Source organism: Coregonus clupeaformis, chromosome 1, assembly GCF_020615455.1.
Source record: "Coregonus clupeaformis isolate EN_2021a chromosome 1, ASM2061545v1, whole genome shotgun sequence".
NCBI classification, from domain to species: domain Eukaryota; kingdom Metazoa; phylum Chordata; class Actinopteri; order Salmoniformes; family Salmonidae; genus Coregonus; species Coregonus clupeaformis.
Window position 1 is genome coordinate 26,374,467 of NC_059192.1, and position 18,284 is coordinate 26,392,750.

Consider the following 18,284-nt stretch of genomic DNA (forward strand, 5'->3'; position numbering starts at 1 on the left):
AAATCTCTTACCAACTATTTTGCAACCTGTATGGCACAGCTTACATTTTTTTTGTCCTTAAATGGAACTGGTATACTTTTTAATTTATCACAATTTCTTTTAACACATTTTAGACTTTAACCTCTTAAGGATCGGAGCCTTTTTTTCAATTTTCGCCTAAAATGACATACCCAAATCTAACTGCCTGTAGCTCAGGCCCTGAATCAAAGATATGCATATTCTTGATACCATTTGAAAGGAAACACTTTGCAGTTTGTGGAAATGTGAAATTATTGTAGGAGAATATAACACATTAGATCTGGTAAAAGATAATACAAACAAAAAAACATGCGTTTTCTATTGATTTTTTTGTTGCATCATCTTCGAAATACAAGAGAAAGGCCACAATATAATTTTGCAGTTTAAGCGCAATTTAGATTTTTAGCAGTGTGTGGCAAAATTTCAGATTGATCCAGTGAAGCATTGCAATACTGGACTATTTTGTATCAAGTCTGCCCAAATGTGCCGAATTGGTCAATTGATACATTTTCAAGTACATAACTATAGAGAACATACAAAATGTAAGTTCGCACACTCCCAGGAATGTCGTACATGATGGATCATTAGCTTATTCACTAACCTTCACACATCTAGATGGCCGGGTGGGGTGGGTGTGGAGCCAGAGACAGCAGGGGTTCAAACCGTAGAACCCAGTCCCTACATTTGAATATAAAAATTGATTTTATTAAACAAAACTATGCTACATTTTATCTCTGGGACCCTTAGGATGACAAATCAGAGCAAGATTACTGAATGTAAGTACATTATTTACCTTCAGAGGTGAATGTATAAACCAGTTGCCGTGATAAGTTTTTTGTTGTTGTGCACTCTCCTCAAACAATTGCATGGTCTATTTCACTGCAATAGCTACTGTAAATTGGACAGTGCAGTTAGATTAACAAGAATTTAAGCTTTCTGCCCATATGTCTATGTCCTGGAAAGTTTGCTGTTACTTACAACAGTCATGCTAATCACATTAGCACACGTTAGCTCAACCGTCCCGTATACGGGACACCGATCCCGTAGAGGTTAATGCAGGGCTGACAGACAAGTTCCTTAGCTTCTCCCCCTTTTTGTGCAGTGACATAACTCCACCAGTCCTATTTATGATATCATAAACAAAGTTTTAACCATTTAATTTGTTATTTTTTGTATTTATAAATTATTTATTTTTTTAATAAATTAGTATATTTGGGTTTAGCCATAATATTTGTTGTAATATTGGTACTGTCTTTTCTGGTGGATTAAACAGAAATTGCAACCAGCTTTCTATGGGTTGTTCTAAAGATAGCAATATTTTGGAGATGATTTCATTTTCAAATAACCCGAAAGTGAGACGTTGTAATCTGAACAAAGGGAAAGAGGCAATTTTTTTACACGGGGTGAGCCATTTTTACTAATCTCTCGGAGAACCAGTTCGGATTGAAGTGTAACTTTTGTATGAACGGGAGTTAGCATTTACTTCTTCTAAACCTGAAAACATATAAATGTTGTGCTGCGAAAACAGCCAAATATATCAAAATCGGATTTAAGTAACCACATTGTGGGCCTGTTACAATACATAAATCATGATGGAGTTGAGGAATATCCAATTTGTTAGTACAGATTTGTTGCCTGTGCGCCAATATGGTCAATGGAATGGTCTGCGTTCCATTTAATCCTTTACCACATCTATTGTGGCTCACATTGTTGTGCTGTGGTGATGTCACCAGGCCCAGAACTGCCAAGAGTTGATTTCACTTATTCTGGAATGTTCAGGTTTTTACTGACTGATGTAATTATCATTTTGGTTTATATGATAAAAAGCTTGTGGTTTAATTATAATACACCATATGAAAAGCACTCTATTTTTTGGGTTATTTTAAGTCTGCAAATTACCCCCTAAAACTTTGTAAGATATTTTATAACCTGTTACATATCAAATATATCTCCTTGACTTCATCATTTTGAGGTTTATATGATAAAAAAAGCTTGTGGTTTCTTAAAGTACACCATATATTAAAATCACTTCATGAGCAAATTACCCTCTCAAATTATGTAAGATATCCACACAAAACATCCCCTAAAGCAACTGTCATTTTTGCCTCTCATCTAGATGCAATCGTATACTATTGTGTATAATAGTTTGATCTGTTTATATTTTGCCAGTCAATCAATCGAAAGGTTATCACTGTAAAGGTTATCACTGTAAAGGTTATCACAGTAATGTTTATCAATCGAAAGGTTATCATTGTAATTGTCATACATTTTTCCACCCTCTAGTGGAAATTCTGAAAAAGCCAGATGCTTTACGGAGTGATTGATGTAAATATGGTGTTAGTACTCTATTGACTTGAATCTCCTTAGAAGAATGTGGAGTGTGTAATGTCTGTTCCTGTCTTCCGTGTCTGTAGATCCGCAGCTGCAGCCAGCCATCCCTCAGACCTACAGCTCTCAGCCTGAGCCTGCGTCTGTTCCCTCTGCTGCTGCTGTACCACCACCCAGTGGAGGGGTAAGGAATAACACTGAGAGCAGTGCATGTGTGCAGTACATCACTATATGATGTCATACAGTATAGTCCACTGTTCTTTGTCTTCCTCTCTGTATGCTCTGAGCAGCAATGGTAGGAGCGTTTTTATGATTTTTTGTAGTGGTGATATGTTCTGCTTAACTCTGTAGTGTGTGTACACGTGTTTGTAGAGGTAACACCCACACAATTCTGTAGCACTATGTTGATGAATGTGTGTTTGAGTGTGGTGTGCATGCATGGACATACAGTATGTCCCCATATGTGTCTACAGAACCGCTACCGGGCTCTGTACAGCTACACGGCTGCCGACGCTGACGAGGTGTCTCTCCAGGAGGGCGACCTGATTGCAGACGTACAACAGATAGATGAGGGATGGATGTATGGCCGCATCGAACGCACTGGGCAACAGGGCATGCTACCTGCTAACTACGTCCAACGCCTCTGAACCCCTGGGCCTCGTTCAATTGGTTGAAATGTTCAGAACACTGCAGACAGAAATGTAAACATGGGTTGTGTTCATTAGGCACCAAACAGAAGAAAATGGATTGAAAGAAGGTGTGACTACCCGTACGTGTCCAATAAGAAACACTCAATTTAGTTTTTCATTGCAAAACGTTTTTAAAACCCTTTCTGTTGCATGTCATAATGAACAAAACCCAGGTTGAAGGTTATGGCTGTCTTACCATGGGGAGTACAGAATAGTGTCCTCTCTAGGTTGTACTTATCTATCTGCAACGTTCAGTGTTTCATTCCACTGCTGAACTTAGTCCAGGAGAAATGGGGAGAAAAACATGGGAAACAAGTCACAGCCTAAAGAGAGGGAGAGGAGGAGGGAGGGAGGGAGGGAAGGAAGAGAAAAGAAAACAACTAGTGCCATTTTGACTTGAATATTGTCTCCGACCATGTTTTTGCTCATATGGTCTATTATTCACAATTTTAGAAAAGTCGATTGATTTAGCTAATAAAGCTTCTCACTGCCATTTTCAGTACACAGTCCACTATCGGACAGCTTAATACTACTACACCGAAATAGTTTTAAATGTCTATGTCTTTCTTGCATCTATTAGGCAGTGTACAGTATAAAATTGAATGGTGGCTGCCATACTTCCAAGTCATTCCCCAAAATGTATGAATTATTCCGAAATGTTGCATAAAGTTGGAAAGTTTAGGATCGGCTTCCAGTTGACAATTGTACATTTTAGATATTTCTAGAATTTAGAACCTAGGGGGCTTCTGTGTTAGTACTTGTTAGCATACTGTATCTACTAACTAGTACCTGTTAGAATACCTACCGGTCGGTATCTACTGATTACCATAGTTACACTAATTAGCAGCACCTGGTTTGGGCTGGGCAGAAACAGGTGTGCGCAATTAGTAATCAATCAATGGTATTTTATTAGGATCCCCATTAGCTGTTGTGAAAGCAGCAGCTGCTCTTCCTGGGGTCCACACCAAACATAATATAGAACATTAATATGCAAGCACTCGAGGACAGAACTAATGATGTCCTAAAAGAGCAGTGCAGTATATACAAAAGATACTTAATTGGTGGTGTGATACAGCTTGACAGAAACAAATAATTAAATCATTTTATCATTCACAAGGATTCAAGGGTGTTTTATAATAGTTTGAAAAATGTAATATGTATGATTTATATTATTCAATTCTAAGTTGTGCAATGAAGCATTCAAATTCATTATTTTGAGTAAAACATTGAATATTTCAGAATGTCATTATTTTTCTTACATACCCAAAGAGTACCCTATGTGCCAGAATGTCTCTGCTTCTGCTTTAGAAAGCGAACTTGTCGTTAATGCAGCAATGTCAAATCTAGCCAATCTTGCAAGCTTTCTTTGAAATCTTGCGCCAGCCAATGTGTAGCTATCAAGAGGGACTATTTCAATGGCTGCATTTGGACAGGCAGCCCAATTCTGACATTTTTTTCACTAATTGGCCTTTTGATTAGAATCGGGTTGCCTGTCTAAACACAGCCTATGTAGCTAGCATTGTTGAATATAGAACCAGTCAGGTACCCAGTCTACCCAAAGAGTAGGCTTTGAATAGAGCACATCTAACAATAACATTTTAATCAGCAACATTTTATTAGTCAACATTAAAAGATACAATACAACAACCTTATTTTCCAATGTTTTCATTTTGTCAAGTTAATTGGGCTGCTATTGATGATTGTACATCAATTGCAAAAAAAACTGCATTTACAACACTTATTTTTGCCAAATATCCAATTAAAGAATGTTATTTACAAGGGTCTTACTACCTGTAGCCATCTCCCATTCAAACCTGTGTGAGGAGAGCTGAATGGTCATAGAAAAAGACAGTTTAAAGCACCAATGAGACTCATTTCCTAATTAACTTTAGAAAAGTGAAATTAACAAGTTTTTCAGATAAAAACAAATAGAATACCACACTTAAACACAACAGTCAATAAAACTTAAGTCATGTAATATATTGGTATACTGTAATATATCTAAAATATATAGATCAAGTAAATATACTGTCAATCTAAAACCAGGTCCAACTGTTTTTTATTTTCCTGGTTTGGGCCTATCCTGAAGAAGGACACTCTCTTGTCCACAGTCTCCTGTAGTTTGGGGGGCAGCCATGAAAGCTGCTCTTGCAAAACATCAGCGTTACGTCCTATGCAGTCTTCACATAATCTATAAAGAGAAATTGAAGTACAGGTTAGTTAAAACATCAACAGAAAACCAGGTGCTGGAAACTAAAAAGTGTGTTGTTCTTTATCTGGGTAAGGCTTCAATAGTTGGTTTTAAGTTGACTGTTTCATGTTAAACATGTCAAATCTTTATATTGCACATTTACAGTAAGGTTAATTTTTGGTTAAGCTCTTTATAAAAATCAGCACTACGTCACAGTGGTAAAGCACAGCGAAATCCCACAACACTAAAACACTGGCGCAACAAGTAACGTTCGGATCAAAGTCGGAGTATAAATAGCACAACATGCTCAAACGGTCACTGTGGACTTTGTTAAACCACTTAGTCATGTGTGGTTGGGAATGGACCAACACGCACACACACTTGCACAGCTGACTACTGTGGTCACAGATGTACAACAGTTATGTAGCTGTTTCTAACCCCCTGTCCGGGGGTTTCTTCGGATGGGGCCACAGTGTCTCCGGACCGCTCCTGTCTCAGCCTCCAGTATTTATGCTGCAGTAGTTTATGTGTCGGGGGGCTGGGGTTAGTTGGTTATACCTGGAGTACTTCTCCTGTCTTATCCAGTGTCCTGTGTGAATTTAAGTATGCTCTCTCTAATTCTCTCGTTCTCTCTTTCTCTCTGAGAACCTGAGCCCTAGGACCATACGTCAGGACTACCGGGCATGATGACACCTTGCTGTCCCCAGTCCGCCTGGCCTTGCTGCTATTCCAGTTTCAACTGTTCTGCCTGCGGCTACGAAACCCCTACCTGTCCCAGACCTGCTGTTTTCAACTCTTTAATGATCGGCTATGAAAAGCCAACTGAGAGACCTGAGCCCTAGGACCATACGTCGGGACTACCGGCCGTGGTGACTCCTTGCTGTCCCCAGTCCGCCTGGCCTTGCTGCTATTCCAGTTTCAACTGTTCTGCCTGCGGTTATGGAACCCCTACCTGTCCCAGACCTGCTGTTTTCAACTCTTAATGATCGGCTATGAAAAGCCAACTGAGATTTATTCCTGATTATTATTTGACCATGCTTGTCACTTATGAACATTTTTGAACATCTTGGCATGGTTCTGTTATAATCTCCACCCGGCACAGCCAGAAGAGGACTGGCCACCCCTCATAGCCTGGTTCCTCTCTAGGTTTCTTCCTAGGCTTTCGCCTTTCTAGGGAGTTTTTCCTAGCCACCGTGCTTCTACACCTGCATTACTAGCTGTTTGGGGTTTTAGGCTGGGTTTCTGTACAGCACTTCGAGATATTAGCTGATGTAAGAAGGGCTATATAAAATAAAATTGATTGATTGATTGATGTAGCGGTATGTCTTTATGTAGCATTGTTCCTAGATTATTGCTATGCTGATTTGTCCTGGTATCAGTGGTTAAAAATGATAATATAACACCAAAGGCGAGTGAGTATATTCCCATATTAAAAGAGACATCACAATCCAAAATCAAAGTTTGCCAGTTGTTTTCAGACCTCAAAATTGGTCCTGTTGAGATAACTCCACGTCCCAAGCCCTCTTTTGTAGATTCAGCTATGATATGCCACTATCCAAAATGAAAGGAAAATATATAAGCACCATGTCGTTTCCAGATTAGAAGTACTTATTTTTTTCCATTCATTTGAGAGTATAGCTGGACCTACACAACCGATGGCGTGGGATATGGACTCATCTTTACATTAGGCTACTTTTGCAGTATATCGGCAGGTTCGTTTTTATATCGCACACATGTGTGGCTTACCTGAGGAGGGGGTATGGCTGGGTCTGGAAGACTAGAACATCTTTGCAGTGGTTCTGTGATGGAGACCTCAAAATATTGACCTGAAAGCAGAGGGTTGGTAACATAATAGTGTGATGGATGGATGGATGGATTGATGGAGGGAGGGTATGTAGTGACATCATAACGACCCCAGTGAGGCAATACCATATTAAGCCTAAGCCCAAACATTGCAGTCGCTCGACTAGGTTCTTATGTGCTGGGTCATGTTTTAAGTCCATTCATGATCCATACAGTCCATACAAGTCCACCTCACACCTAAGCAGTTGCGTTGGAAATCGCCTTAACTCCATTTGAGCTTTGTTTGCGTCACAAAGTCTAAACCAGCTAAAGTTTTGTCTACTTAGAGAATGATTATAAGGCCCCTAAACAAAATGTTAAATAGGGAACGATATGTTTTAAAAAGTATGTGTGCCATAATCCATGGCTGTTTGAGAAACGTGTCGTTTCAGAAGTTTCCCCATAGAAAAAGCATTCCTTGTGTTTGTGGCTTGGTTAAAAATACATTCTCCTTTCAAATATTTCACAAGGAAATGTAATGTTGTTTGCCACTTGAATAGACAAGGCTCTTTATTGTATGGAATATAGCTAGAGGACTCCTGATATCTCCAGGAGTGATAAATATAATTTGTTTTGTCTTTATCTGTCGGTCTATTACTGTCATTTTGCTAGTTTTGTCGCAAAACTAAGACCGTCGCCGAAACAAAGACTGTTCTGCGGAGTTATTCAAGGAAAGAGAGGAGGACTTCACACCGCTCTCTCACTTGAGTATCTTACCTAGTCATTTACAGATTCTCATTTTGCTCTTTTGTAGCTTTGTCAACTATGTGTGTTTTCTATACCTGTTCGCACCTCTCCCTGTAGGCTTTACAGACGCTCCCCACCCCTTGTCTGCAACCCTCCTAATTGAGTGTACCCTGCACGCACAACCCATGTGGAATTCCGGGTCTCTGGCAGTGTTTGGAACTGCCGATCTGCGGTCAAGAACGCAGAGTTCATCTCAGCATATGCTACCCTTCAGTCCCTTGACTTTTTGGCCCTGACGGAGACATGGATCACCCCAGAGAACACTGCTACTCCAGCTGCTCTTTCTTCATCTGACTATGTTTTCTCTCATAGTTCGAGAGCATCTGGTCGTTGCGATGGTGGCACAGGTCTAGTCATTTCTCCTAAGTGGAGATTTTCTCTTTTCGTCCATCTCCTCATTTGAATTCCATGCTGTCACTCACTTGTCAACTCAAGCTTAACATTACTGTCGTCTATCGCCCACCATGTGCCCTTGGAGAGTTCCTCAATGAGCTTGACACCTTGATAAGCTCATTTCCTGACGATGGCGACTTCAACATTCTGACGTCTGCCTTCAATTAATTTATTTCCAACTCTATTTCCCCTCCTTGCCTCTTGACCTAGACATTGACCTCACCCTTTCCCAATCTCCTCCAACTCACAAGGCAGGCAATACGCTTGACCTCATCTTTACTAGAGGCTGCTTGCCTACTAATCTCACAGTAACCCCCTCCAGGTCTCTGATTACTACTTTGTTTCCTTTTTGGTCTCCCTTTCCTCTAAACCTAACCACTCAGCCCCTACCCAGATGGTCATGCGCCGTCACAATCTTTGTTCTCTCACTACTCTCCCCTCTTCCATCCTATAATCTCTCCCTTCTGCTAAATCCTTCTCTCTTCCATCTCCTGATTCTGCCTCTTCGACCTTACTCCTCCCTTTCCGCATCCTATGACTAACACTGTCCCCTTTCCTCCCGGCCGGCTCGGCTCTCCCCTCCTGCTCCGTGGCTGAGTGACTCATTGCAAGCTTACAGAACAGGGCTGCGGGCAGCTGAGCGAAAATGGAGGAAAACTAAACTATCATCCTTTCACTCCCTCCTCTCTACCTCTGCTAAATGCACTTTCTTCCACTCTAAATCTCAAGATTCTGCCTCTAACCCTAGGAAATTCAGCCTATTGAGTCCACTGGTCTCACTCACACAGAACTACCCTACACCTTGACCTTTTTCTCCCCTCTCTCTCCAGATGACATCCTGCGACTAGTGAGGTCTGGGCGCCAGCCAACCTGCCCGCTCGACCCCATCCCCTCCTCCAGACCTTCTCCCATTCCTCACTTCCCTCATCCCTGACCACTGGCTGTGTCCCCCCTGACTTCCAAATGGCCCGAGTTGCTCCCCTCCTCAAGAAACCAACACTTATCTGATGTCAAAGACTATAGACCTGTATCCCTTCTTTCTTTTCATTCCAAAACACTTGAGCATGCGGTCTCTGATCAACTTTCTTGTTATCGCTCTCAGAACGATCTTCTTGACCCTACCCAGTCAGGCTTCAAGACTGGTCACTCAACCGAGACTGCTGTTCTCTGTGTCACAGAGGCTCTCCGCACTGCCAAAGCTGACTCTCTCTCTCTCCTCTGTTCTCATCCTCCTCGATCTATCCGCTGCCTTTGACACCGTGAACCATCAGATCCTCCTCTCCACCCTCTCAGCGCTGGGCATCTCAGGCTATGCACACTCTTGGATTGCATCCTACCTGGCAGGCCGCTCCTACCAAGTGTTGTGGAGAGGATCTGTCTGCAGCACGTACTCTCACTACTGGTGTCCCCCAGGTCTCGGTTCTAGGCCCTCTCTTTTCTAAATACACCAAGTCACTCGGCTCCGTCATATCCTCAAATGTTCTCTCCAATCATTGCTATGCGGATGACCCGCAACTTATTTTCTCCTTCCCCCCCCTTCTGACACCCAGGTGGCGACACGCCTCTCTGCGTGACTGGCAGATATCTCAACTTGGATGTCGGCCCACCACCTCAAGCTCAACAAGACGGAACTGCTCTTCCTCCTCGGGAAGGCCTGCCCGCTCAAAGACCTCTCCATCACGATTGACAACTCCACAGTGTCACCGTCCCAGAGTGCAAAGAACCTTGGTATGACCCTGGACAACACCCTGTCGTTCTCTGCAAACATCAAAGCAGTGACCCGCTCCTGCAGGTTCATGCTCTACAACATCCGTAGAGTATGATCCTACCTCACACACGAAGCGGCACAGGTCCTAATCCAGGCACTTGTCCTCTCCCTTCTGGACTACTGCAACTCGCTGTTGGCTGGGCTCCCCGCTTGTGCCATCAATCTCATGCAACTTATCCAGAACGCAGCAGCCCACCTGGTTTAACCATCCCAAGTTCTCTCATGTCACCCCGCTCCTCCGCACACTCCACTGGCTTCCAGTTGAAGCTCGCATCCACTACAAGACCATGGTGCTTACCTACGGAACAGCAAGAGGATCTGCCCCTCCCTACCTTCAGGTTCTGATCTGCCACCTCAGGTCTCTTGGCCCTCTCACCCCTACGGGAAGGCAGCTCCCGCTCAGCCCAGTCCAAGCTCTTCTCTGTCCTGGCACCACAATGGTGGAACCAACTTTCCTCTGAAGCTAGGACAGCAGAGTCCCTGCCCATCTTCTGAAAACATCTGAAACCCTACCTCTTCAAACAGTATCTTAAATAATCCTCCTCCTCATCTTGACCCCCCATTTTTTATTTGATTTAAAACAAAACAGTTAAACATCATCTATCAAGCTAGAGAATGTGAAAAGCATCCTTAAATACTTATTTTTCCCCAGTGTAGACTTATACGTACCGAGTCCATCAGGAGGACGTAGTCTCGGCTCCCCCCGAAGACAACCACATCACTATCCTTGCCCCGACATGCCGAATGCCACAACCTATGGAGGTACACAATGTTCAGACAACAACTTTTAGTGTTGGAAGATAAAAACATTTATATATCTATTTTTTTCTTAGGGGGTAGATCAGCTTTAATATTGCAGATAGATTGTAACTTCCATCAATGTAATTGTCTACATCACTTCCAATCCCCCATGTTTTTTTCACACACACTTCTTTTTTTACATTTATTTTCCTTTATTACTTTCCAACCCCACCACCCCTCCCCTAATTGGAGTAAATAACAACGCTTATGCCACTACTTCCATCTTATACATACTATATACTTTTTATGGACACAGTCAATTTTACAATAATTCTATTTTGTTACTTTTTACTCCTGAACTTCCTCTACCCTCAATCTCTCCTATCATTTTCATGATGTCCATCCGGTTTGCCTCTACATGCCATATCCCCCCAAACTGTGCTCTTTCACAAAAGTTCTCAACCTACAGTTGAAGTCGGAAGTTTACATACACCTTAACCAAATACATTTAAACTCAGTTTTTCACAATTCCTGACATTTAATCCTAGTAAAAATTCCCTGTCTTAGGTCAGTTAGGATCACCACTTTATTTTAAGAATGTGAAATGTCAGAATAATAGTAGAGAGATTGATTTATTTCAGCTTTTATTTCTTTCATCACATTCCTAGTGGGTCAGAAGTTTACATACACTCAACTAGTATTTGGTAGCATTGCCTTTAAATTGTTTAACTTGAGTCAAACGTTTTGGGTAGCCTTCCACAAGCTTCCCACAATAAGTTGGGTGAATTTTGGCCCATTCCTCCTGACAGAGCTGGCGTAACTGTGTCAGGTTTGTAGGCCTCCTTGCTAGCACACGCTTTTTCAGTTCTGCCCACAAATGTTCTATAGGATTGAGGTCAGGGCTTTGTGATGGCCACTCCAATACCTTGACTTTGTTGTCCTTAAGCCATTTTGCCACAACTTTGGAAGTATGCTTGGGGTCATTGTCCTTTTGGAAGACCCATTTGTGACCAAGCTTTAACTTCCTGACTGATGTCTTGAGATGTTGCTTCAATATATCCACATAATTTTCCTTCCTCATGATGCCATCTATTTTGTGAAGTGCAGCAGTCCCTCCTGCAGTAAAGCACCCCCACAGCATGATGCTGCCACCCCCGTGCTTCACGGTTGGGATGGTGTTCTTCAGCTTGCAAGCATCCCCCTTATTCCTCCAAACATAACGATGGTCATTATGGCCAAACAGTTCTATTTTTGTTTCATCAGACCAGAGGACATTTCTCCAAAAAGTACGATCTTTGTCCCCATGTGCAGTTGCAAACCGTAGTCTGGCTTTTTTATGGCGGTTTTGGAGCAGTGGCTTCTTCCTTGCTGAGCGGCCTTTCAGGTTATGTCAATATCGGACTCGTTTTATTGTGGATATAGATACTTTTGTACCTGTTTTCTCCAGCATCTTCACAAGGTCCTTTGCTGTTGTTCTGGGATTGATTTTCAGTTTTCGCACCAAAGTATGTTCATCTCTAGCAGACAGAACGCGTCTCCTTCCTGAGCGGTATGACGGCTGCGTGGTCCCATGGTGTTTGTACTTGCATACTATTGTTTGTACAGATGAACGTGGTACCTTCAGGCGTTTGGAAATTGCTCCCAAGGATGAACCAGACTTGTGGAGGTCTACCATTTTTTTTCTTGGGTTTTGGCTGATTTCTTTTGATTTTCCCATGATGTCAAGCAAAGAGACACTGAGTTTGAAGGTAGGCCTTGAAATACATTCACAGGTACACCTCCAATTTACTCAAATGATGTCAATTAGCCTATGAGAAGCTTCTAAAGCCATGACATCATTTTCTGGAATTTTCCAAGCTGTTTAAAGGCACAGTCAACTTAGTGTATGTAAACTTCTGACCCACTGGAATTGTGATACAGTGAATTATAAGTGAAATAATCTGTCTGTAAAGAATTGTTGGAAAAATTACTTGTGTCATGCACAAAGTAGATGTCCTAACCGACTTGCCAAAACTATAGTTTTTTAACAAGAAATTTGTGGAGTGGTTGAAAAAAACAAGTTTTTATTACTCCAACCTAAGTGTATGTAAACTTCCGACTTCAACTGTATATACTTATTATGGACACAGTATGTTTTACATTAGTTATTTTGTTGTTATTAGTCCCAATCTTCAGCTCCATTTAACCCCTCCCATCTATCTCCTAACACCATCCATGTTGGATTTCTACTTGCCATATATTTCTCAACTGTACTGTTTCACAAAAGTTCTGAACTCTTCTATTCTCATTGTTTCTACTGATTGGAAATTGAAAATACACATTTTTGCTAAAAGTATTATTATATTATTGATCGATTGACTGACTTTTCAGATCACCCAGTAGTGCTATCTGCAGGGTTAGCTCCAGGTAAATATTACAATTCTTCAGCCATTCCTGGACCTGTGACCAAAAACAAGCTACAAAACGGACAATACCAAAACAAATGATCTAATGATTCTGTTTCTTCGCAGCAAAATCTGCAGAGCTGGGAAGATTGTATCCTCTATATAAATAACATTCTATTGGTACGTCATAAATCTCTTCCCAACTATTTTGTCAATCCTTTGGTCCTTAAATTAAACTGGTATACTTTTTTATTAATCACAATGTTCTTTAACCAATTATGGTCTTTATTGCAGGGCCGACAGACAAGTTCCTTACTTTTTCCCCCTTCCACTTTCCTCTTCCATTTTTGCGGTAATGCTGCAATTATTTGGTTGTATTTTTGAATAAAATAAATATCTGCTCACTAATTGGTGGCACCTAACGAATAAAGAAATAAAAAAAACACAGGAACATCGTAATCATTACAGGAAGGTATCGCTTGTTGAGTCTCTCGGTTTAAAACGTCTCTGGTGCTAATAACCACTGGTCCTCGAGTGGCGCAGTGGTCTAAGGCACTGCATCGCAGTGCTAGCTGTGCCACTGTCGTAGCCGGCCGCGACCGGGAGACCCATGGGGCGGCGCACAATTGGCCCAGCGTCGTCCAGGGTAGGGGAGGGAATGGCCGGCAGGGATGTAGCTCAGTTGGTAGAGCATGGCGTTTGCAACGCCAGGGTTGTGGGTTCTATTCCCACGGGGGGCCAGTATGAAAAATAAAATAAAAAATAATGTATGCACTCACTAACTAAGTCGCTCTGGATAAGAGCGTCTGCTAAATGACTAAAATGTAAATGTATAAATGTCCTGATACTGGAAATTAGGCTAATGTCAGTGAGAATATGCACACAGTGGCTTTTGATGGCCATCCCCTACCTGGGCTTGTCGTGGTGTAGGTGATCCATCTCTCTCCATGTCTTTGTCTGAGTGTCAAACTCCCATCCGTCACCTAAAGGAAAGATATGGAAGAATATGTATAAGATTTTTTACAAAACACCTTCAATATATGTAATGCTTAACAAAAGCACTAATCTCGGAAACCCAGAACTAAAATCTTGTGTAACGCGTCAGAGGCTCGATTAAGTTCTGAGTGCAGACATGTTAGAAAAGACACTAGAATGTGGGTCGGAAGCAAGGTGGTAGCTCCACCCCCCTCTTTTTGCAAGTCACGGCCTAGTCTATGGGCCAATTGTCCCATCCCCTTCCTAAATTCAAAAGATGCGAACACCTGCGAAATTGTGATTTTTCCAAATGATCGGTGGTGATAAATCTGCGCAGTGGAACAAAGTTCCTCGTTAGTCGTCGCATCCCACAGTCTGTTGACAGATGCTAAAATACCAGTTATGTTACATGACTGTCCACGAGCGATTACAAAAGCACTTTAGGATTTTAGAAAGGCGTAAGTGCTATAAGGACCCATGGGGTGTTATGAATCCTTATTACACCCATAACAATGCATTAGGGTTTGATTACAAAAATAACCTTAAACATTTTCAAAAACAAAATGAATGTATCTAATTGTTGATTCAATTAAGTAACACTTTTTTTTAGACAACTAGCCTGGTAAACAAAAGTGACCGTAGCGCTCGATCTGATTTATCCAGGCTAGCTTCGGACTTACTTAAAGAATCACCGGTGATACTCAGCCCACCAAACAGGAAGAGGGTGTGGTCAGACACTGGGGTCAGGGTGTGCATGGAACGCCCCACAGGCACCAAAGACGAGGGGAGGTCACTGGAGGAATGCAGAATGTTTTACACACACACACACACACACACACACACTTAACACATGCTAACAAGGTCAAAAGTTGTTACAGAGACGAGCCCGTGGTGTTGTAGGTTGTGTAAACATATTAGATCTAACACAGTCTTGTGGCACGCTAGAGACCCAGGTTCAAACCCAGTCTGTCACATACTGTATATAGAGAGTAAGTGAGCTTACATCCGTGTCCATATCCAGGTGTCCAGATCCAGACAGTGGATGTCCAAAGCTGTGTCCTCCTGTCACGAATCAAACAAATATGAAATGTTTTGAAATCACAGGGATATAAGTCAGTCAACATCAGCAAATCCTAGTCTCAATCCTCCTCACAAGATGCCACATTATCAGCTTCTTTTCTCTTCTCCTGATAGGTCAATACAGTTGGCAACCACTGATATAAAGATGTTCAAAGCAAATCAGGCAGACAAGGACCAGAGTTGATTTCAAGATGGCAGATCCAAGTTCAAAGAGATGTTGTAGTCCACCCATAAACAGCAGGAATCTAATGGTGGTCCACTCACCAGACCTCCGCAGATGTAACCTTTGTCCCCCAGGGTGGCGCCGGTGTGGGAGGCTCTAGGAGCCGGGGTCTGACCCTACGGAAGGAAGCCAAGAGGGAACGTGTCATCAAGAGTTTTATCAATGTGTCAACAACAGAAGACAAGTGACAAGATAGTTGCTACATAGTGATGGAAGATGGGGTTAGTGACCCTTATACAATGTAAATCGCTACTATGACATTTAGTAAAAAAAATCATACTTAAATCATGATTAGCGACATGGTAAAAATAATAAGACCTTTCATTTGATTCGCATGAATATAGTAGTACCACACACACACACTCACATGGGTTTCAGGTTCCTTCCACGTCGCAGTGTGTGTGTCAAAAACGTTGACTTCGCTGTTCCAGCCCCAGAACCTAAAGAATGCCGTCCCAATCGTTGCCTGAGGAGTTATAACACCCAAGTAAAACATATAAACAAGTAAACATATGCCATAAACATTCACATAAACATATTCCAGTATCAATGTCAAAATAAATTAAGACAACTGTAGAAAATGTAGTGTATTTCTTGTATATTTATATTGTTTGTTTATTTCTTGTTTATTTACCCAGGATGATTCATCGACTGTGAAGTTCCTTGAGTTGTTGACCTCTCTTATGGTTTTACATCCATACCCTCCAAAGTAGATGAGCCTATAGAACAATAACACAAAGGATCAGTAATGGCACCATCATTACCACATCCAGCTGCTTACTGCTCTACACATGTATCTATTGATTAATGAATTAATCTAAAGTAACCCTCTCACATATTTACATTTTAGTCATTTAGCAGACGCTCTTATCCAGTTAGTGAGTGCATACATAATTAATTTTTCATACTGGCCCCCCGTGGGAATATATATTGCAAGCAAAGTGAAAACAGTGAACACACAGTGTACACTCACATAATGTTTGCATTGTTTTGTTTGTTCACAATACACCCATCACTTGAATCTAGGTCCTTACTACTAATGGCTATTTTCCTCCCATTGAGATGTAATAAGTAGGTAAATTAGCAGGTAAAATAGCTGATTCCTACTGAGTGAATCTGAATAGGCAGTTAATAGACATTGTCAACTATAAAGGTGTGAATGTTTGGCTAATGCCTCAAGAGCACCTTTTATTGTGGCGCTAGCCTTACTGCTTGCAACAATGGGTGTGTGGCGATGAAGACTTTAAAATATCCTCTTCACCTGCATTGTTGTCACATTTCTAGGCCTAACCAGTCTGGATAGTGATCAATGTCATAAATATAGGGTTGCAAAACTACTGGTAACTTACCAAAGTAAATCAGAATTTTTGGTCATTAACGGGTAATCTATGGCAATATATGGTCATTTATACTTGAATAATAAAAAAAATAAAGTGTTTGAATAACAATCAAACAAAATATTAATATAAAGTATTACTTTTTTTTTATATTTGTGTCCATGAGTTTCTAGTGGATAGACCATATGGTTCAAGAGAAAATTGCCTAAGTAATGAAAAAAAGCATCAATCAACAATGTCATTATTTTCAATTAACTTTGCAACTCTTCCAACTATTGACTTTTTTCACAACTGCCATCAGTTTGGCACCAAAACATTTACAGCAAAGATATATTGACATAGTAAAATAAGTGTGTAAAAATAAGATATTTTATGCTGAAACACTCATATTAAACACCAATGGTATTCACTAAGTTGATGGGTTATAGTGAGGATAATGTTTTACAGCTTTATCATTCTATTTTTTATTGTAAAATCATATTTACATTTACATTTTTAGTAATTTAGCAGACGCTCTTATCCAGAGCGACTTACAGTTAGTGAGTGCATACATTTTTCATACATATAATTGTATATATTTTACATGTGATGAAAATTCCATCTGGGCAGAATCTACCGCATACCCAAAACGGATTAGTGAGGAAAATGCAAAACTGGAGAAACAGGAAAAAGTCAGATGCAATTTTTTTTTAAATATGTTTTATAGAGGAAATGCTTTCGGCCAGTCAACCATCATCAGAGCATCTCCACAAACAATAGTGGGACAGATAAGGCCACAAAGAGGGCCAGAGATATTTACAGACACCTTTGATAATCTGAAGTACCCAAAAAGGCCACTAGATGTCATGTGATGAAAATTCCATAAAATCCTTAGAAATTAACAAAATTCTGGAAGTTTATGGTAAACTTCAAAAGTTTACAGTAATATACCTTCCCTTTGCAACCCTACATAAATATTTATTTTATTGCACACATGAATGGTAGCTATGGCTTCCTGCAGTGCATTGTGTGTGTGTGTGTGTGTGTACATTACTTTAGTGCTTGCAGAGATAGCCCACTGACAAAGTTCTGTAACCATGTTGGTCTTTGTGTGTGTGTGTGTGTGTGTGTGTGTGTGTGTGTGTGTATTACTATCCTTGTGGGTACCGGAAATCCCCACAATGATAGTAATACAAGGAAAATTCATTTCCTACGTCCCAACGAGTAAAAAGTCTATTTTAAGCTTAGTGGTTAGGGTTACAATTAGGGTTAGAGGTTTAGGGTAAGGAGTTAGGGTTAGGGGTTACGTTTTGAATGGAAATCTATTTAAAGCATAGTAAAACATATGATGTGTGTGTGTGTGTACCTGTCTCGGTTTACCCAACAGGAGTGTTTGTCTCTGGGTGAGGGGGTGTTTCCCCGGGCGTCTGTCACTCTCCTCCAGGTGTAACATTCTTCCAGCAGGTCAACACTGTAAAGCTGCAGACAGCAACACAGGAACATTACTCTCTCATTTTAACACAAGCAGTGGACAGATAAAGGTATAGGCCCTGTCCAGAAACAACCCCATCCGCCTAGGCACTTGTTTA

General features: G+C 41.1%; 2 protein-coding genes across 2 annotated transcripts in view; one reads left to right on the forward strand and one right to left on the reverse strand.

Annotated features, from left to right (window-relative positions):
* The window catches only part of LOC121564272 (LIM and SH3 domain protein 1), a 40,356-nt gene extending 35,669 nt beyond the window's left edge, over positions 1–4,687 (forward strand). The window contains exons 6-7 of the mRNA XM_041875723.2: positions 2,433–2,530; positions 2,820–4,687. Coding sequence (XP_041731657.1) covers positions 2,433–2,530; positions 2,820–2,993 — 272 coding nt within the window. The 3' untranslated portion in view covers positions 2,994–4,687. The remainder of the gene's footprint in view (positions 1–2,432; positions 2,531–2,819) is intronic.
* Positions 3,751–18,284, reverse strand: part of LOC121564177 (kelch domain-containing protein 1) — a 36,805-nt gene continuing 22,271 nt past the window's right edge. The window contains exons 4-13 of the mRNA XM_041875675.2: positions 18,062–18,174; positions 16,014–16,098; positions 15,747–15,845; positions 15,421–15,495; positions 15,080–15,138; positions 14,757–14,869; positions 14,012–14,084; positions 10,646–10,730; positions 6,973–7,052; positions 3,751–5,226 (exon numbers count right to left, since the gene is read on the reverse strand). Of these exons, the coding sequence (XP_041731609.1) occupies positions 5,067–5,226; positions 6,973–7,052; positions 10,646–10,730; positions 14,012–14,084; positions 14,757–14,869; positions 15,080–15,138; positions 15,421–15,495; positions 15,747–15,845; positions 16,014–16,098; positions 18,062–18,174 (942 nt within the window). The 3' untranslated portion in view covers positions 3,751–5,066. The remainder of the gene's footprint in view (positions 5,227–6,972; positions 7,053–10,645; positions 10,731–14,011; positions 14,085–14,756; positions 14,870–15,079; positions 15,139–15,420; positions 15,496–15,746; positions 15,846–16,013; positions 16,099–18,061; positions 18,175–18,284) is intronic.